Source organism: Rhodnius prolixus, unplaced genomic scaffold (genome assembly GCF_049639745.1).
Source record: "Rhodnius prolixus isolate KJV_2025 unplaced genomic scaffold, Rpr scaffold_18, whole genome shotgun sequence".
Lineage (NCBI taxonomy): Eukaryota > Metazoa > Arthropoda > Insecta > Hemiptera > Reduviidae > Rhodnius > Rhodnius prolixus.
This window is the reverse complement of record NW_027411636.1, coordinates 2,097,457-2,112,728: the sequence shown is the minus strand read 5'-3', so window position 1 is coordinate 2,112,728 and position 15,272 is coordinate 2,097,457. Positions and strand designations below refer to the sequence as shown.

Below are 15,272 nucleotides of genomic sequence, written 5' to 3'. Positions count from 1 at the left end.
TGTTACAATCTTTGAAAAGGATACATCATCTCCTGGCATACGCCGCACAAAAACATGCTCCATTTACCTGCTGGGAAAATCCTAGATGGTATCTCTGGCTTAGTTAGGAAGGGGTTTGATTTAAAAAAAAAAAAAAAGGGTGTTGAAAGCTAGAGCAAAGATCGAGGCACCAATGCCAGTTGCAGTTGCCAGATTGCTGTGCATGTTGCCCGCCATTGTAGCTTACTGGCATTTCCGGGGGGAAAAAAAACTGCAGTGTTTTCCGGGGTGAAAAAGAATCTTAAACTTCTCCACAGAAAGGTACCACCTTGCCGCCGATGTCTATGGGGGATCTGGAGTTTAATGAGATGTTGTAAGCATGTTTCCAGGTGCTTCGTTGATTACATTGACTTTGGAAGTTTTTTTGTTTGGACTTACGTGAGGGTCCAGATTAGGGTTTTGGGACAGCCTGGAGTTTTAATTTTCCTCATGAAGTAATGCTTACCCTTAAACATATGGGAGAGGTTATGTCGAAAGTTATGTCCAACCACCTTTAATTTGGTTAGCCTTTATCTAAAAGTAAAATCTCTTGACAACAACAAGTACAATGTCAGCTGTAGATGCTTCTTTGTCTTCCTTAAGAAAGAGAAATTCATTTTTTTTCATAGAAGTGACGTAGACTATATGATTTAACAGAATTTCTATCAATATTTTTTATATTATTAATATTCAATTGAATAATATTCCTTGGAATGCTCATCATTTTTATTTCTCCTATTTTATTCAATAAACCATTTAATATTGTAGAATAATAATACTAGAATACAATAGGATTAGGAGGTGCGCAGATCAAGAAAAATAATTTGTTATGCGCACCTTCTGGTCATGCGCAGTGTAATTATTGCTAGTTTTTTCTACTTCTAGAAGTTACGTTTTTTAAGTTTTACATATTCAATTTTTTTCTTTTAAAATCTTGTTTTTCATTATAAAAAAGAATACTACTTCAGCTGTGGTTCGATATAATTTTTTTTAATTTTATTTTTTTTCTTTTACAACACAAAAATTGTACTGACTAACCTGCTCTTGTGAAACCTAAATTTAATGTACTTAGATGATCTTCACGAAGTATTGCAACACTACCATGATAGAGTATATATATGCGAAGGCCAGAAATGGGATCTGGAGCATGATGTTCGTAAACGAGATTGGGAGGTTAGAACTACAACTCAGAAATCTGCAGAAAAAAAAAAAAAATGACAAAATTTTTATGGATGAATGTTGTTTAAATTAGTTTCCACATCCTTTGTCCATGTTTTTTTTTTTTTTACGTATGTACATTTAGTTCACTGTCCTTTATCACCTTCTTCGTGTTTATCGTATTTTCTGCTTCATTGTCTCGCCGTTGCTTAGCACAGTGGAAGGTACAGTTAGTTTTGAGGGGACAAAGAAAAGAAGAAAAGATATTACAACCAGCTTTCCCGTCCTGTGTACCTTGTGTACTCTCAAACTTGCTTGAATTATAACTTTGTATTTGCGGCAGGAAACAATGCAGTCTATTTTCACGCAGCTCAGGTCACCTTGACTCATGCGCCGTTCTATTTGCGCAGGTTGCAACCTCAACGTAGGTTACAAACCGCAAACGCGTAAAAAAAAGAAACACCAGAACTATGTGTATAATATTTACTTATTCAACAATAGTTTGGATATCCACCTTTCTCATATCAAGTGTTTAAGTGAAAATATTGGACTGAAGAATAATGTACCCAACTTTTTTGTTGTACATCTAACCGGAAAAATAAAAGTAAGTTTTCTGCACATTTCTTCCGACATGACTATTTTAGGGTCTAAAATTAGCTCCCAAGTTAATTACCTCCTGGATATACAGTGTACTTTTCGTTAATTTAAAATAACCTAAAATCGGGAAATAATTGTTTAATAAAATTTTTAATGAAAAGGAAAACCTAAGGCCTATTTTTTCGTTCTTCCCTAAAAATAACTACGTGAAAAATAAGTTAAAGGAAAATTTATAGAAAATGACAGCGGAAGTTTTGAGATGAAGTGAAAAATCATGCATCATCCTTTAAAGAAACGTGTCCATGTTTTACCCCAAATTGTATAACTCATCCATGAGTTACAATTTTTCCCCCATTTGAGATGATGAGGCAAAATACTGATAAAAGAAGTTTCATTAAAATTTTTAGTTTTTATAGTTAAAAGTTGTCTCTAATCAAGTAATTACTTTTTTTCATGCATCACGTGATATTTATAGTGCATTAGAAGAGAAACCAAAGATGAGTTTTAGCAAAGATTTAGAGTTTGTTTTTTATTTCTTTAGTGCCTAGGTTGTAGAATTTAGAGATCAATGTTATGAGAACAAAATATGGGATTGAATTAACTTATGTCGTAATTTATTGGGAGTGTAAAAGGATTTGAGTACACTCTTAACTTAGTTATGGCATCTCAATTCTAAGCCCTGCTTTGTCTGGTGGCTTAGAGTTCCCCCTTTCAGCTGTCATAACTTAATGCTCTGAGAGAACTCAATTTCTTCATCTTACCCTTGATGTACTTAAGCCACGCCTAATAACTGAACAATGAATTTTTAAGTTTTAAAAAGTTATTTTACATAACTTTGCTAGTTGTGGTTAGGAGCCTCCTTAGATTAGATAAAAAGTATAGAGGTGTTCTACCCAGGCATTGTAGACAAAAGAGGCTAATTATTGCTGTTCATTATTTTTGGTGACTAATTCATAGTTTCAATAGGATGCCAGTTTTCAGTCGTGGATACATTTATTCTGCCGAGCTTTTCGACCTAGGGACTAGGTCACATCTTCAGGGCTAGTTTTTTCAAAGTAATATTTTTACATTACAGGGTTGGTGTGTCTTCTTTCTTGTCTGTTCATGGACTCCATCCATGCCGAAAGCTAGGCAGAATAAAAGTATCACAACTGAAAACTAGCATTTATTTTATTTTTTTTTTTTTCATCCTATTGAGGCTAATTATGGTGTCTTCTCGTTCTAGAAGGAGAAACTTATCATGTTTACAAGATCCATCCAAATTCCACCAGTCGTTAGGGTTTATCATATATCTGATCTATCTACCAAGTATCAGTGCACACATATCGCATTACAGCGAACCGCTAACTTGAACAGGCTGAGAGAAAGACTTCAAAGTTTTCTTTCCTGACACCACAGCCCGCACTTGGAGTTGGTACCACCCTGTGCAGGGTATTTTTTTTTTTTTTTTTTACAGAATTTCGGCCAATTAAGTGACCTACGGGCAGTTTACCAGCGGGGACGCTGTTAAGTGGTGTCACATTTACAAAAGGTAGGCCAGCCAGAGGCTCTAGGTAGCCGCAAGCTGGTCCTAACTCCAATGGCGGCTCCAATGGCGTTCCACTAAGCGACCACAACGATCAAAACATACCTTCAGGCGTTCCACTTGGCGACCGCGGTCGTTGTGGTCGTGGCGAAAACGTCACTAATGACGTCACTATTTTCGCTCACGCGAAGCCCACAACGCCCCATCTATAGAGCTGGGTCGAAGTGGGCGTTCAGAAATATGGCGACCGAAAAAATGTATCTCATGTAAATAATAGAATGTGTTTCTCGAAAGTCTACAAAAAATAAATAAATAAATAATTACTTATTCCTTTACATACTAAATCACTGAATAATACAAAATCATTTACCTGAAATAACTTTTAAATTCTTCATCTGAATAAAGATCAATTACACTGATGGCTAATAATACGTGGCCTAAGTTTTCGCTTTTTACCATTGCGATTTTGTAAAATTGCATTCCACTCTACATCGCAACTAGATGAAGAACTTTCTAAAGCATTATTAATAAATATCCAACTGTTGCCACAAAAGACATTTTAATTTTATTTGAACGTAAATTTTATAAATGCTCCACTAAAATGTAATATAAAAAATTGAATTATATATATTTTTAAAATAAGTCAACTTTACCAATAATTAATAAAGTTTGTTATAACTGCTTATAAACGGGGTTAAAATTAAAAAATAACCTCTTCAAGCTTCTGACTTATTTTCGAGGTCACCATTTGTAATGTTTACATGAACGGTTGAAACGCTCTGCAGTTCATTCCACTTGGATTTTCGATTGCAACGCTCGCAAGCAAATGGAACGGGCAAAATCGCGCGGTCGTGAGCGTGGTCGTTGTGATCGCTTAGTGGGAACGCACCCTATGTGCACAAGGCGTGGCTTAATTCAATTTAGAAGTACACGAGGCATCATTTTATTGTAAGATGAATTATAAACACTTCTTTTTTGGCCGTCAAATCATTCGAATGGCTAATTCTTTGTAAAGTAGACCACCATATGGTCCATTATTTTGTATCTTAAAAATCAATTTCTACATCCTATTGGCTAACAAAATGTAGTAAACCGAGTATGAAGGTGGCTTTATTTATTTTTCCCTTCAAAAAAAAAAAACTTGTATGTACAACCTTTTATAATTTTGTATTTTGTATTTTATGTAATATTTTGTAAATTTTGTACAATGAGCATTACCAAGGATTTTAAAAGATTTTATTCATTTATAACTATTTATTTTTTTTGGTTGAACAAGTACGGTTTTTGAACATTGTTTTTTTTTAAGAGGTTATGTTTTTACATGCATCAAGATGCCCCTTGACCCCCCCTCCTTTTTTTTAAATTTTGTACGAGAATGAACTATTTGCATTTCTTTCACAGATTGGTTGGTAACACTGTTTTTTTTTGTTTTTTTTTTATCGATTGCATCTTCCTTAACCTTGTTTTATAACAATTCAATTACCTCCAGCCTTCTTTTATTTACCCTGTTAGTACATTTATTGCGTATTAATTGTTGAATAATCCCACAGTTTAGTTTAACAATTGAAAAATCAAAAACTATTGGAATGATTTTTGCATTTTGACTCCAATAGAGTTTTTTCAGTCCTGAAAAATTTAAAAACGAAAATTGAAAATAATAAGTCAATTTTTTATTTTTATATTTTTTGGTAACATTGCTTTTTCATACACTAAAAGTTCTATATTCTGCTTTAAAAGTAGTATAAGGTACGCTTTCATGTGGCAAATAGTAAAATAAACAAGTTTTTTAAAAAGCTTTTTAGACTCCCAAAGTCCTGATTATCTTTTTTTTTGGGGGGGGAACTTTGCCGTAAATAAAGGGGAAAAAATAAAAGAAATTCCCAGTTGTGATAGTTTTGGGGGAGCGATTCCCTGTGAACTCCCTGTATCTGTTTGAATTGATCCTATGGTGCCTACACTGTCCAAGGGAAGATCAACAACATCTTCAGCTTGGGAAATCTTTAGAGAACTAGAAGAAAGGGGGGGGCTTTCAAATCTGAATTTTCTGTCCAAAGACAATAGAAATGGCTCTTACTTGCAACAGTCTGATCAAACAGTACTGATGATGCCTACAAATTATGTGCACAAGAAGAAAAAACCTCCTTATAGTGCAGGAATGGCGAACTTTTATTGAGACGTGGGTTAAATTTTGTTCTTTTTTTTTTTCCTTTTAGTACATAGCTCTTGGGGTCATGACTATTCTCTCGACATGACTATTTTAGGGTCTAAAATTAGCTCCCAAGTTAATTACCTCCTGGATATACAGTGTACTTTTCGTTAATTTAAAATAACCTAAAATCGGGAAATAATTGTTTAATAAAATTTTTAATGAGAAGGAAAACTGTGAACTCCCTGTATCGATGGGCATTCAGCACAAGAGTTAAGTTTAAAATTTTTCAAAAATAAACATCTTTAAAAATTCAGTTGGCTTAACGGGGGTAAAACTGGGACGAAACAAGTGGACTATGGACAAGTCTCTCTTTTTACAAACATTCCAAACTTGCAAAACTGGGTGACCAAAAGGTACAGCCCTTAAAACGCGATTAAGTACCTTACAGCAAAGAAGAATATTAAGGGTCACATGTTAGAAAAACTACAAGAGATGCTGAAAAGGGAAAGCGGACGGTCAAAATCTGGGGCTCATTGTTAAATCCGGCGGCAGATCGTGTGTCCCCCCCCCAAAAAAAAACCTTCCACGTAGGACAGAGGTGGCGTTGTTTTGGATGAAAACGGGGCCATGACTATTATACAGTCCCATTTACATCGTATTGGTGTTGCTGGATTACCAATATGCCCAGTTATGCAGTTTAAAAATTATGACTGGCCTCGCATTTAGACGACTCCATATCACTGCAGGATTTACGAAGCAGCAACTGTTGCAAATCTGATTTATATTGGGCTGCACGCAATGGCCGAAGTAGCTAGCGACCATGGCGTAGGATAAAAAAACAAACAAGCATAACCTGAACGAAAGTGGGCGTTTTATCTGAAGAAAAATCTAAATATGGTTATTTGCTTTGGGTTGTCGATTTTTTTTGTAACAAACAAAATACGAGTAAAATTATACATTTTATTTGATATTTTGTAAACACTTTTGCTTTATTTCAAATACTATAAAAAGCATTTGTCGTCATTTGCCTTTTTTAGAACTGTAATGATCACAAACTAAAGGTTATAGATAGCAATTTAAATTGCTTTTGTGTCAATGCGTGATTGAAAAAAATGCAGATAGAATATAAATTATCCACCACAATTAGGAAAAATCTAAATCAACACGCGTAAAACAAAACAAATGGTTGCCTAGCAACTGTGGATCAGTGAAAAAGCTTGCGGCGGGTCATAGGTTCCACCATCACTGCCATGTCCATGGCGGCTCCTGGTGTTTGATCCAGAAAACTGCTAAGGAGGAAATATCCTCCTAATCCCAATAAGTGTTCTTAAATCAGATTATCCTGGATAAATTGTATCAAAATAGAAGCTAGATCTGCTTTAATGTGCGCTAAGTAATTTTTTTTCTATAAAATTTTACAGAAATAAATTTCCGGTTGACACCTATTTTACCGGAAAACCCCAAAATTGTGGCGAGCTTTAACCGGGTTATACATTTGAACTTCCTGTGATGGACACGTGACCCTCAAAATGGGTATTTCCGGCAGAGAGAGAGAGAGAGAGTGAGAGAGAGAAAAAAAAAATCCCCAAATCGAAAATCTGCACCACCAACCACCACGCCTCCATTATCTTAACTGCCGTCTTCAAGTTTGCATGAAAAGTCACATGAAAATCTACCTTTATCTTGAAAAATGAATTTTTTGAGTCCTTTTTCTATTTTCTTTTTCAACCTTTTATCCCCCCCCCCAAATTAAAAACGTTTTGCACAGATTTGTCGTGTTTTTTATCGATTAAGAAAAACATATTTCATATTTGCATAGTTTTTTATTGATCATCATTTTTGATTATTTCTTACTGATGCGTGCTTATTTTTGCGTTTTGATTTTTGTACTTTTTCTTCTCTTTTCGTAGTCAATGTTATTTTTAGTCAGTTTTTAATGAGAAAAAAAACAAACAGGTATCTCTTGTTTGTCCTAAAGTTACCTTTCATTCAAACAGGTATATCTTTTTTTTTTTTGCATATCTTGTTTTTCAAGAATTCTTGTTCTGCCTCCATCATTTTCCTCCATTTTTATGTCTCCTTAATCTTTACTTCCAATTTCGTTTTACGACTAAGACGTTTACAAGAGAAAAAAAAAAAATCCAAAATATTATGAATACTTAAGGGGTTATACGAGAGGAGGGTCGTTTGAAAAGTCCTTGCAAAAATAAAAACTACTTAATTTTTTGGGGTAAACCTTTTTTATTTTTCAACATAGTCTCCTTTTAGGCTTATACACTTCGTCCAACGCTGCTCTAGTTAGTTGATACCTTCCGAATAATAGGATTTGTCCAAGTCTGAAAAATAGCCATTCGTTTCTGCAATTACCTCCTCGTTTGAATAAAATCTTTTTCCCGCCAGCCATTTCTTCATATTGGGGAACAAATTGTAGTCCGAGGGAGCCAAGTCTGGAGAATAGGGGGGGATGTGAAACGAGTTGGAACCCTATTTCCATTAATTTTGCGACCACAACTGCTGAGGTGTGAGCTGGTGCGTTGTCGTGATGGAAAAGGACTTTTTTGTGGGCCAATCGTGGGCGTTTTTCTTGCAGCTCGGTTTTCAAACGGTCCAATAACGATGAATAATATGCACCTGTAATAGTTTTACCCTTTTCCAGATAGTCGATGAGGATTATTCCTTGCGAATCCCAAAAGACAGTCGCCATAATGTTTCCGGCCGAAGGAACGGTCTTCGCCTTTTTTTGGCGCAGATTCCCCCTTGGTAACCCATTGTTTAGATTGTTCTCTGGTCTCAGGAGTGTAGTGATGTATCCATGTTTCATCCACAGTGACGAAACGACGCTTAAAGTCCTGCGGATTCTTCTGGAACAGCTGCAAACCGTCCTTGCAACACTTCGCACGATTTCGTTTTTGGTCAAGCGTGAGCAATCACGGCACCCATCTTGCGGATAGCTTTGTCATATCCAAATGTTGATGCAAAATATTATGTACCCGTTCATTCGAGATGCCCACAGCACTAGCAATCTCACTCACCTTCACTCTTCTGTCATCCATCACCATATCATGGATTTTATCAATGATTTCTGGAGTAGTAACCTCAACAGGGCGTCCAGAACGTTCAGCGTCACTTGTGCCCATATGGCCACTCCGAAAATTTTGAAACCACTTATAAACTGTTCTAATCGAAGGTGCAGAGTCACCATAATGTTTATCAAGCTTCTCTTAAGTCTCCTGAGGCGTTTTGCCTTTCATAAAGTAGTGTTTAATCAACACACGAAATTCTTTTTCGTCCATTTTTTGAAAATCACTCGACTTCCTCGATTCAAACGAATGCCAAACACAAAGAAATAGACCGATCTGGCTGAAACGAGGTGTGTGTTCTTCCAAGAGATGCTACTAACTAAACATAACCTCGATACGCGCCAGTAGTGGTGCTATCTCTCTGACTTTGCACGGACTTTTCAAACGAGCCTCGTATATAAAATCGATTTTTTCAAATTTCTGACTGCCTATAACCCCTTAAGACAACGTTACAGATGACTGGTGGAATTTTACTTGGTATTCCCTTTCCCTAATACTAACTTTTAGACTTTTTAAAATTATTTAAAAGAAAATCCTTTTTAGAATAACTTAGCAAAATGAAAATTATTAATAAAGAAGTTAAGAGATGTAGGTTAATACAGTTCATTAGAAATTTGCAGTGTGCTATTAGCAATCACTCTAGAGTTGTCAATAAAACAAATTAAATTAAATATTAGCAAAAATATAATAATTAAATTAATTTTTAAAACATAAAAATTATACTTTTTGAAATAAAATTTTGACTAAAGTTGTAGTTTGCTCGAATTTAAATTTATTCGATTATATTTCTTGGGATATTTATTCGATCATAAATAAATATATTTGTTTTCTAAATGATTCTCGAATGATTTCAGTGTAATCAAGAGTTTTAATTTCACCAATGATTTTTTTAAATTGTTGGCGTATCTGCAATTGTGTAAATTCTTCTTCTTCTTAACTGGCGCTACAACTCATGCAGAGTCTTGGCCTCCTCAAGACGTGCCCGCCAGGCGTCTCTTTGCTGCGCAGCCGCCCTCCAGTTTCGGAATCTTAGCAAAGATGCAGCAGCATCCTTTGCCACACTATCCTCCCAGCGCAGCTTTGGCCTGCCTACCCTCCTGGATCCCTGCATGTTTCCTTCCAGCACTTTTCTTAGGAATCTCATCTTCACTCATCCTAGCTATGTGTCCTGCCCATCGCAGTCTACCAAGCTTTATCACTTTTACTATATCAGGATCCGGTGAAGAGAGTGTACAATTCCTGATTTTTTCCTAATTCTCCAATTCGGCCCGTCGCGTGTAGGACCATAGATTCTACGGAGCACCTTCCGTTCAAAGAGCGAAAGGGCCCGTTCATCTGCCTTGGTCATTGCCCACGCTTCGGAACCATAACTCAGCACTGGTCGGATGAGGGTTTTAGTAGAGAAGGGCTTTTGTGTCCCGAGAGATGAGTTTACTTTTTACATGCCTTACTAGGCCAAAGTAACATTTGTTAGCGGCCATGATCCTCTTTTTTATTTCTGAACCAGCAATTGTGTAAATTGCTGCTTTTAATAAGGGTCCGATATGTCCAAGTGTACCTAGATCGTTATTATGGCTTAGCCAACAGCAACAAAAAAATCTCAAGTTATGACTAAAGACAAACTCGAAGCCCAATACAAATTGCTTTTGGTACAATTTTTGACATATAATGGCAAAAAAAAAGACAATTGCAGACTTTCGAGTCTGTAAATAATATATTTCATTCAACTTATATTTTTAATAATTAAAGGACTTCTAGAAGTTCAGAGCAGAGGACACTCGCCTCAACGCATCATTGAAGTTTCCAGCCAATTTGCTTAATTAATAAGGGCTGATCACCTGGAATTCCAAAGAGTACACTTACCTCTGTTTCATGTGTTTGACAATATGTTCTGCAACAAACCCACCAAAGTGTGTTATCACTTGAAACCAATTTGAAAATGGATATCGCTCTCTGTGATTTGTACCTGAAGCAATGATTCTGCACAGTCTCTTAAGAAAGTTCATTCTAGTAAGTTGCAGATAGCTATTAGCCCCCCCGGGGGGGATGTTTTTTGTGCACCAGGAACGCACAAGTGTTCTCCTCCGTTCATCAGGAGGAAGATTTCCCACTTTTTTCCCGAATTTTCAGAAGTTGGTAGTATCTGGTTTATTGGAACTGTGAACGTGGGCTCCATTACAGAGATTCAGAATCGTTCCTTATTCTCTGTAAACCCTGCACTTCAGCTGGACGTCTGATAGTATTATACAGGACCCTCTGCTTTCACCAGCATTCCACAGGATTCTAGCCTTGTTTTGAATCACAAATAAGTAGTTGATATTCATAAGCAACCATCATTTCTGTTTTTCCAATATCACCCCCCCGAAGGCCTAACATTTTCTCAGCTGCTGCCCTCCCGCCCCACCCACAAACACTTGATGAACCCCTCCCCCCACACAAATAAAAACTAAACATTGATGACGCTCCGGAAACCGGGCAGAAAGGAAACAATTTATGGTCGTTTAAAATCTCCGAGATAATATTTTCTCTGTATGTATTGCATGCCTACCTCTTTTTAATGTTAAACTTTTTAAAGTTAACCCCAAAAACAAAAAAATACCTTAAAACATTTTTGTGCTGTTTTGTTTGTCATGTTGTGACATGTCTATGCATGTTTGAGCTGATGTGTTGTCGTGTGTTATTCGAGTTTTGTTATTATAATGTTAATTTATTTTTTAGAAACAAAATTTATATTGTAAAAATTTCCTTTATTTTTTAAACAAATTCAATTCTTAAAAATAATTCAATCAATTCATTTTCTTCATTATAAATTTTTTAAATATTGAATATAATAATGATATTCTAGATTTTTAAATTGAATTTTAATATTTAAATTTTAATTCAGATTATTTTTTGAATAGTTTTCATACAATTAAAACAGTTTAAAAATTTTGATATACTATATATTTTTTTAAATCAAAAATCTTACAAAATGTTTAATAATTTTTTTTGTTTTTGTTTTTCAAATTCTATTTGACTAGATTGCAGACCTCAACAGCCAGGTTAATGATCTACGTGGAAAATTGTAAGTGGTTTTTCATTTGGTGATCTCTCTCTTTCTCTCTCTAATTCTGGGTCAGTGGCACTTTTGGATACAAAATTAGCATGAGAAAGGCGATTACAGCTGATATTGGTGGATATTGTTGTGTATCTGTAATTAACATGAAATGGAACCTGCGGGAATATGTTAATTGTTTGGATAACCCTTTTGTAGCTCAACGATGGTAGAGGAGGACCTCTTTTTTTTTTTCCAATGAACTCCCGAACTCTCCATGTCCTGAGCGAACTTCTTGCAAAGACTCCATGCTGTTTACCCTGGAAATACAAGCTCCCACATATTTGTAGAGTCTGTAAAACAAATACAAAGAAGCGATACAAAGTTTAGAAAATTTTAAGTGAAACGTCATGTGAATTTGTATCCAAAATGTCACTAAGATCCTAATCTTACAATTGAATTTAATTGAATTTTAATGAAAATTTACTCTTTATTTGCTTTTTCTTCTGTAAAATTCAGCGTAAAACCAACCCTCAAGAAAGTTTCCAAATATGAAAATAAATTTGCTAAATTGCAAAAGAAAGCCGCTGAATTCAACTTCAGGAACCAGTTGAAGGTTGTCAAAAAGAAGGAGTTCACCCTGGAAGAAGAAGACAAGGAGGTGTGTAAAGCTTTCTGTTTATTTGTTTTTTATTATTATTCATAATGTAGGCGCCACGATAGCCGAGTGGTTAAGATACTAGACCCGCAATGCTAATGTATTGTTGGTTTAGTGGGTTCGATTCCCGGTCTCTAGCCCTTGAATTTTTATTTAATGGTTAATAAAAGAAATTTACAGTATGTTTGCTTGTCGCCTCCGTCCACGACACCTATTTGGTGGTTGGACGTGAAGCCCCGCCTAATAAAAATAGGCATTAATTTATTTATAATAAATTTGGAGAAAATAAAGCGTTAATTAATGCTTGCAAAGCTTCGAAGCAATTAAATATTGCGGATTTATTGTTGGGAGGAGTCATTTCTTTAAATCAACTTTATTTATTTTTAATTAATTAAATAACTCAAAACCCTGAAATGCAATAAATTTTTCGTTAGCGATATTTAATTGCTAAAAAAGAAATACTAGAGTTCAAAGTATTTTATAAAATGAAATAATTATTTTATTTTACCACAATTTAATTCTTCTTTGTATTTTTAGAAAGGTAATTGTTTTATTCTACTAGCGCCTAAGTTGTTCATGTAATTAAGGAACTCAAAATGGTGGAATTTGAGGAAGTGAGTTGAAAAAAGGCTGGAACCGATAAAGTTGTGTTTAGTTCGCAAAGCTATTGATACCCACCAGACCGTGCTTGTTATTAGTATTGACCAAATTCGGGGAAATTACCTTGAAACGTCTTGCAAGCGGTCATCGCAGACTAACGCAGGAAGTTACATAGGGTCCTGACAGATAGCCAGACAAGCAGGGCTTGTAGCTGTTCGGTGTCGGAAAGCTGAACGCCTTCAAACTTTCTCTCCCCTCTGGTGAAGTAGTCGAAGCCGTTTAACCAGCCTACAGCATGTTTAATCAGCGTTAACTGATTTTCCAAGCCCACTGTGATTGTGGCAACACTGTGACGCTCTGGAATCTATCTGCAAAGAACAGGAAAAGACATGAATGGTGTCTCGCGTCCTTAAGGTCCAGTAAAATACCTCAGTGAGCTCTAATCGCCAGCATCAGTACCAAAAACAAGATCTAAAAGTCGATCTTTCTGTGGTTGCCAGCTCAATACTTCCTTAAATATCTCACCATAGTTTACTGATTTTTTTTATTAATTGTTAGATAGTTCTTTGTTTTAGGTAAATTATATTATAGGTACTTTTATTATTTTTAAATTCCTTGGCATACTGACAGTATTTTTTTTATAATTATTGTAAAACAGCCGAAGAAATCAGAAAAGGCAGAATGGCAGAAGAAATGAGAAACTTCTTTTTATAAAAATCTTCTCAACACACAATAAAATCATTTTAAAAATTTACACTTCTTAAAATCAAAACCCAATCAAATTACACAATTGTTATTATTATTATAAAAAATCCCTTCATTATTCCTTTATTTTATTTATTGAATGTTATTTATTTATTTTTTTTATATAAATTATCTGTTGTTTTTATCGTCAGAATTCTCCTCCTTCTCTAATATTTATAATAACCAATTAAATGTTTATATTATTAATAAATAAAATTGCAATAAAATAAATATAAATCATGTTAAAATAAATAATAATAATATAATAAAGTTACATAATATTTGTGTGACTTTTTTTATGGTAATGCTTTCATTTATTTTTGGGCAGCTCCAAACATTTCTGTCTTTTTTTGAAACTCACATTTTTTGTGTTTTGAAACCAATGTTCTTCCCATTTTTTTGGTGTTTTAATTTTTTTGTTTTTTTTAAAAAAAAAAGTTATTCATAGCCGCGTAATACTATGGGGAATCATGTTGAGATTGTATTGGGTTGAACTTTATAATTCCAAAATTGTATTAATTCATTAGGCGCCACGGTAGCCGAGCGGTTAAGAGGCGAGACTGTGAAGCTAATATGTATTGTGTGGTACTGGGTTCGATTCCCCGGTCTGAGGCCTTGGATTTTTTATTTAATGGTTAATATGAAAAATTTATAGTAAAGGCGGTTATAGGCTAGACCCGCAATGCTAAGATGTATTGTTGGTTTAGTGGATTCGATTCCCCGGTCTAGGTCTTGTATTTTATTTAATGGTTAATATGAGAAATTTACAGTAAAGTATGTTAGGCGGTTATAGGCTAGACCCACAATGCTAAGATGTATTGTTGGTTAGTGGATTCGATTCCCCTGGTCTTAGGTCTTGTATTTTATTTAATGGTTAATATGAGAAATTTATAGTAAAGTATGTTTGGTAGTCGTCTCCGTCCACGACACCTAATTTGTTAGTTGGGCGTAAAGCCCGCCTGAAAAAATAGGCAATTACTTTACTTTACTTATAATTCCAAATTGTCATTTTCTGTAATTGTTGGAAGAGCATATGTAAACTTCTTCTTGTGTTATCTGGGTATAGAAGAGGATGGGTTTTTACGATGATGTGGTTTAAGAAAGAAGTATGAGGATTGAACTCTTGGTTATCCTCTTGAACAGTCAGGCTGTGTTTAAAAGCAATTTTGAACCCTCAACCGGGAGTTGACTGGGAAAACCTATCCCTAAGCAGTCTGGAGAGTTCCGGGACATTTGGGTTCCCATTAATGAGGACTAAATAGTGGGTCCAAGGCAAGCAGGCTACGCCTTTATGAATGAACTCGGTTAAGAGTCTGAAAGTTGCTGGAATGAGACAATCCTGACCAGGGCAGAAATTGGATTGGGGTTTCCTGGTGGCTTTAAACGTTTTCTTCTATGCGATGGGATTTCTGTTAGAACAGAACTACTTCTTAGAATCTGTGGCGATAAAAGAATTAAACTCACAATGAAGATTTTTTTTTTTTTGTTGTTTTTTGGCATCTGCGAGGAATTTAGGTCGGGATTTCACGGGCGGAACAAAGGCTATTCCTGGAACTATTTATCCCTTAGTGTCCGTTTCGCCCAAGGTGGAATTTGGTCCGCAAGCTTACTTAGTTAAGATTTTGTACTTAGATGCAATCTCAATGTGGGATATAAAAATAAGAGCTTCAATGAATTGGGAAAAACATATTCAATTTTTTTTTCTTTTT

The 15,272-nt window shown here is 35.2% G+C and overlaps 1 protein-coding gene across 5 annotated transcripts in view; it reads left to right on the top strand.

The window, feature by feature from the left end:
- Positions 1–15,272, top strand: part of wupA (troponin wings up A) — a 43,681-nt gene that overhangs the window by 19,862 nt on the left and 8,547 nt on the right. For 2 of the 5 annotated variants that reach the window (XM_074143840.1, XM_074143836.1), the window contains exons 6-7: positions 11,548–11,591; positions 12,081–12,222. In XM_074143840.1, coding sequence (XP_073999941.1) covers positions 11,548–11,591; positions 12,081–12,222 — 186 coding nt within the window. Of the gene's footprint in view, positions 1–1,090; positions 1,192–11,547; positions 11,592–12,080; positions 12,223–13,477; positions 13,854–15,272 lie in introns of those variants that run through there. The other 3 variants (XM_074143839.1, XM_074143837.1, XM_074143838.1) reach the window with 3 other exon arrangements.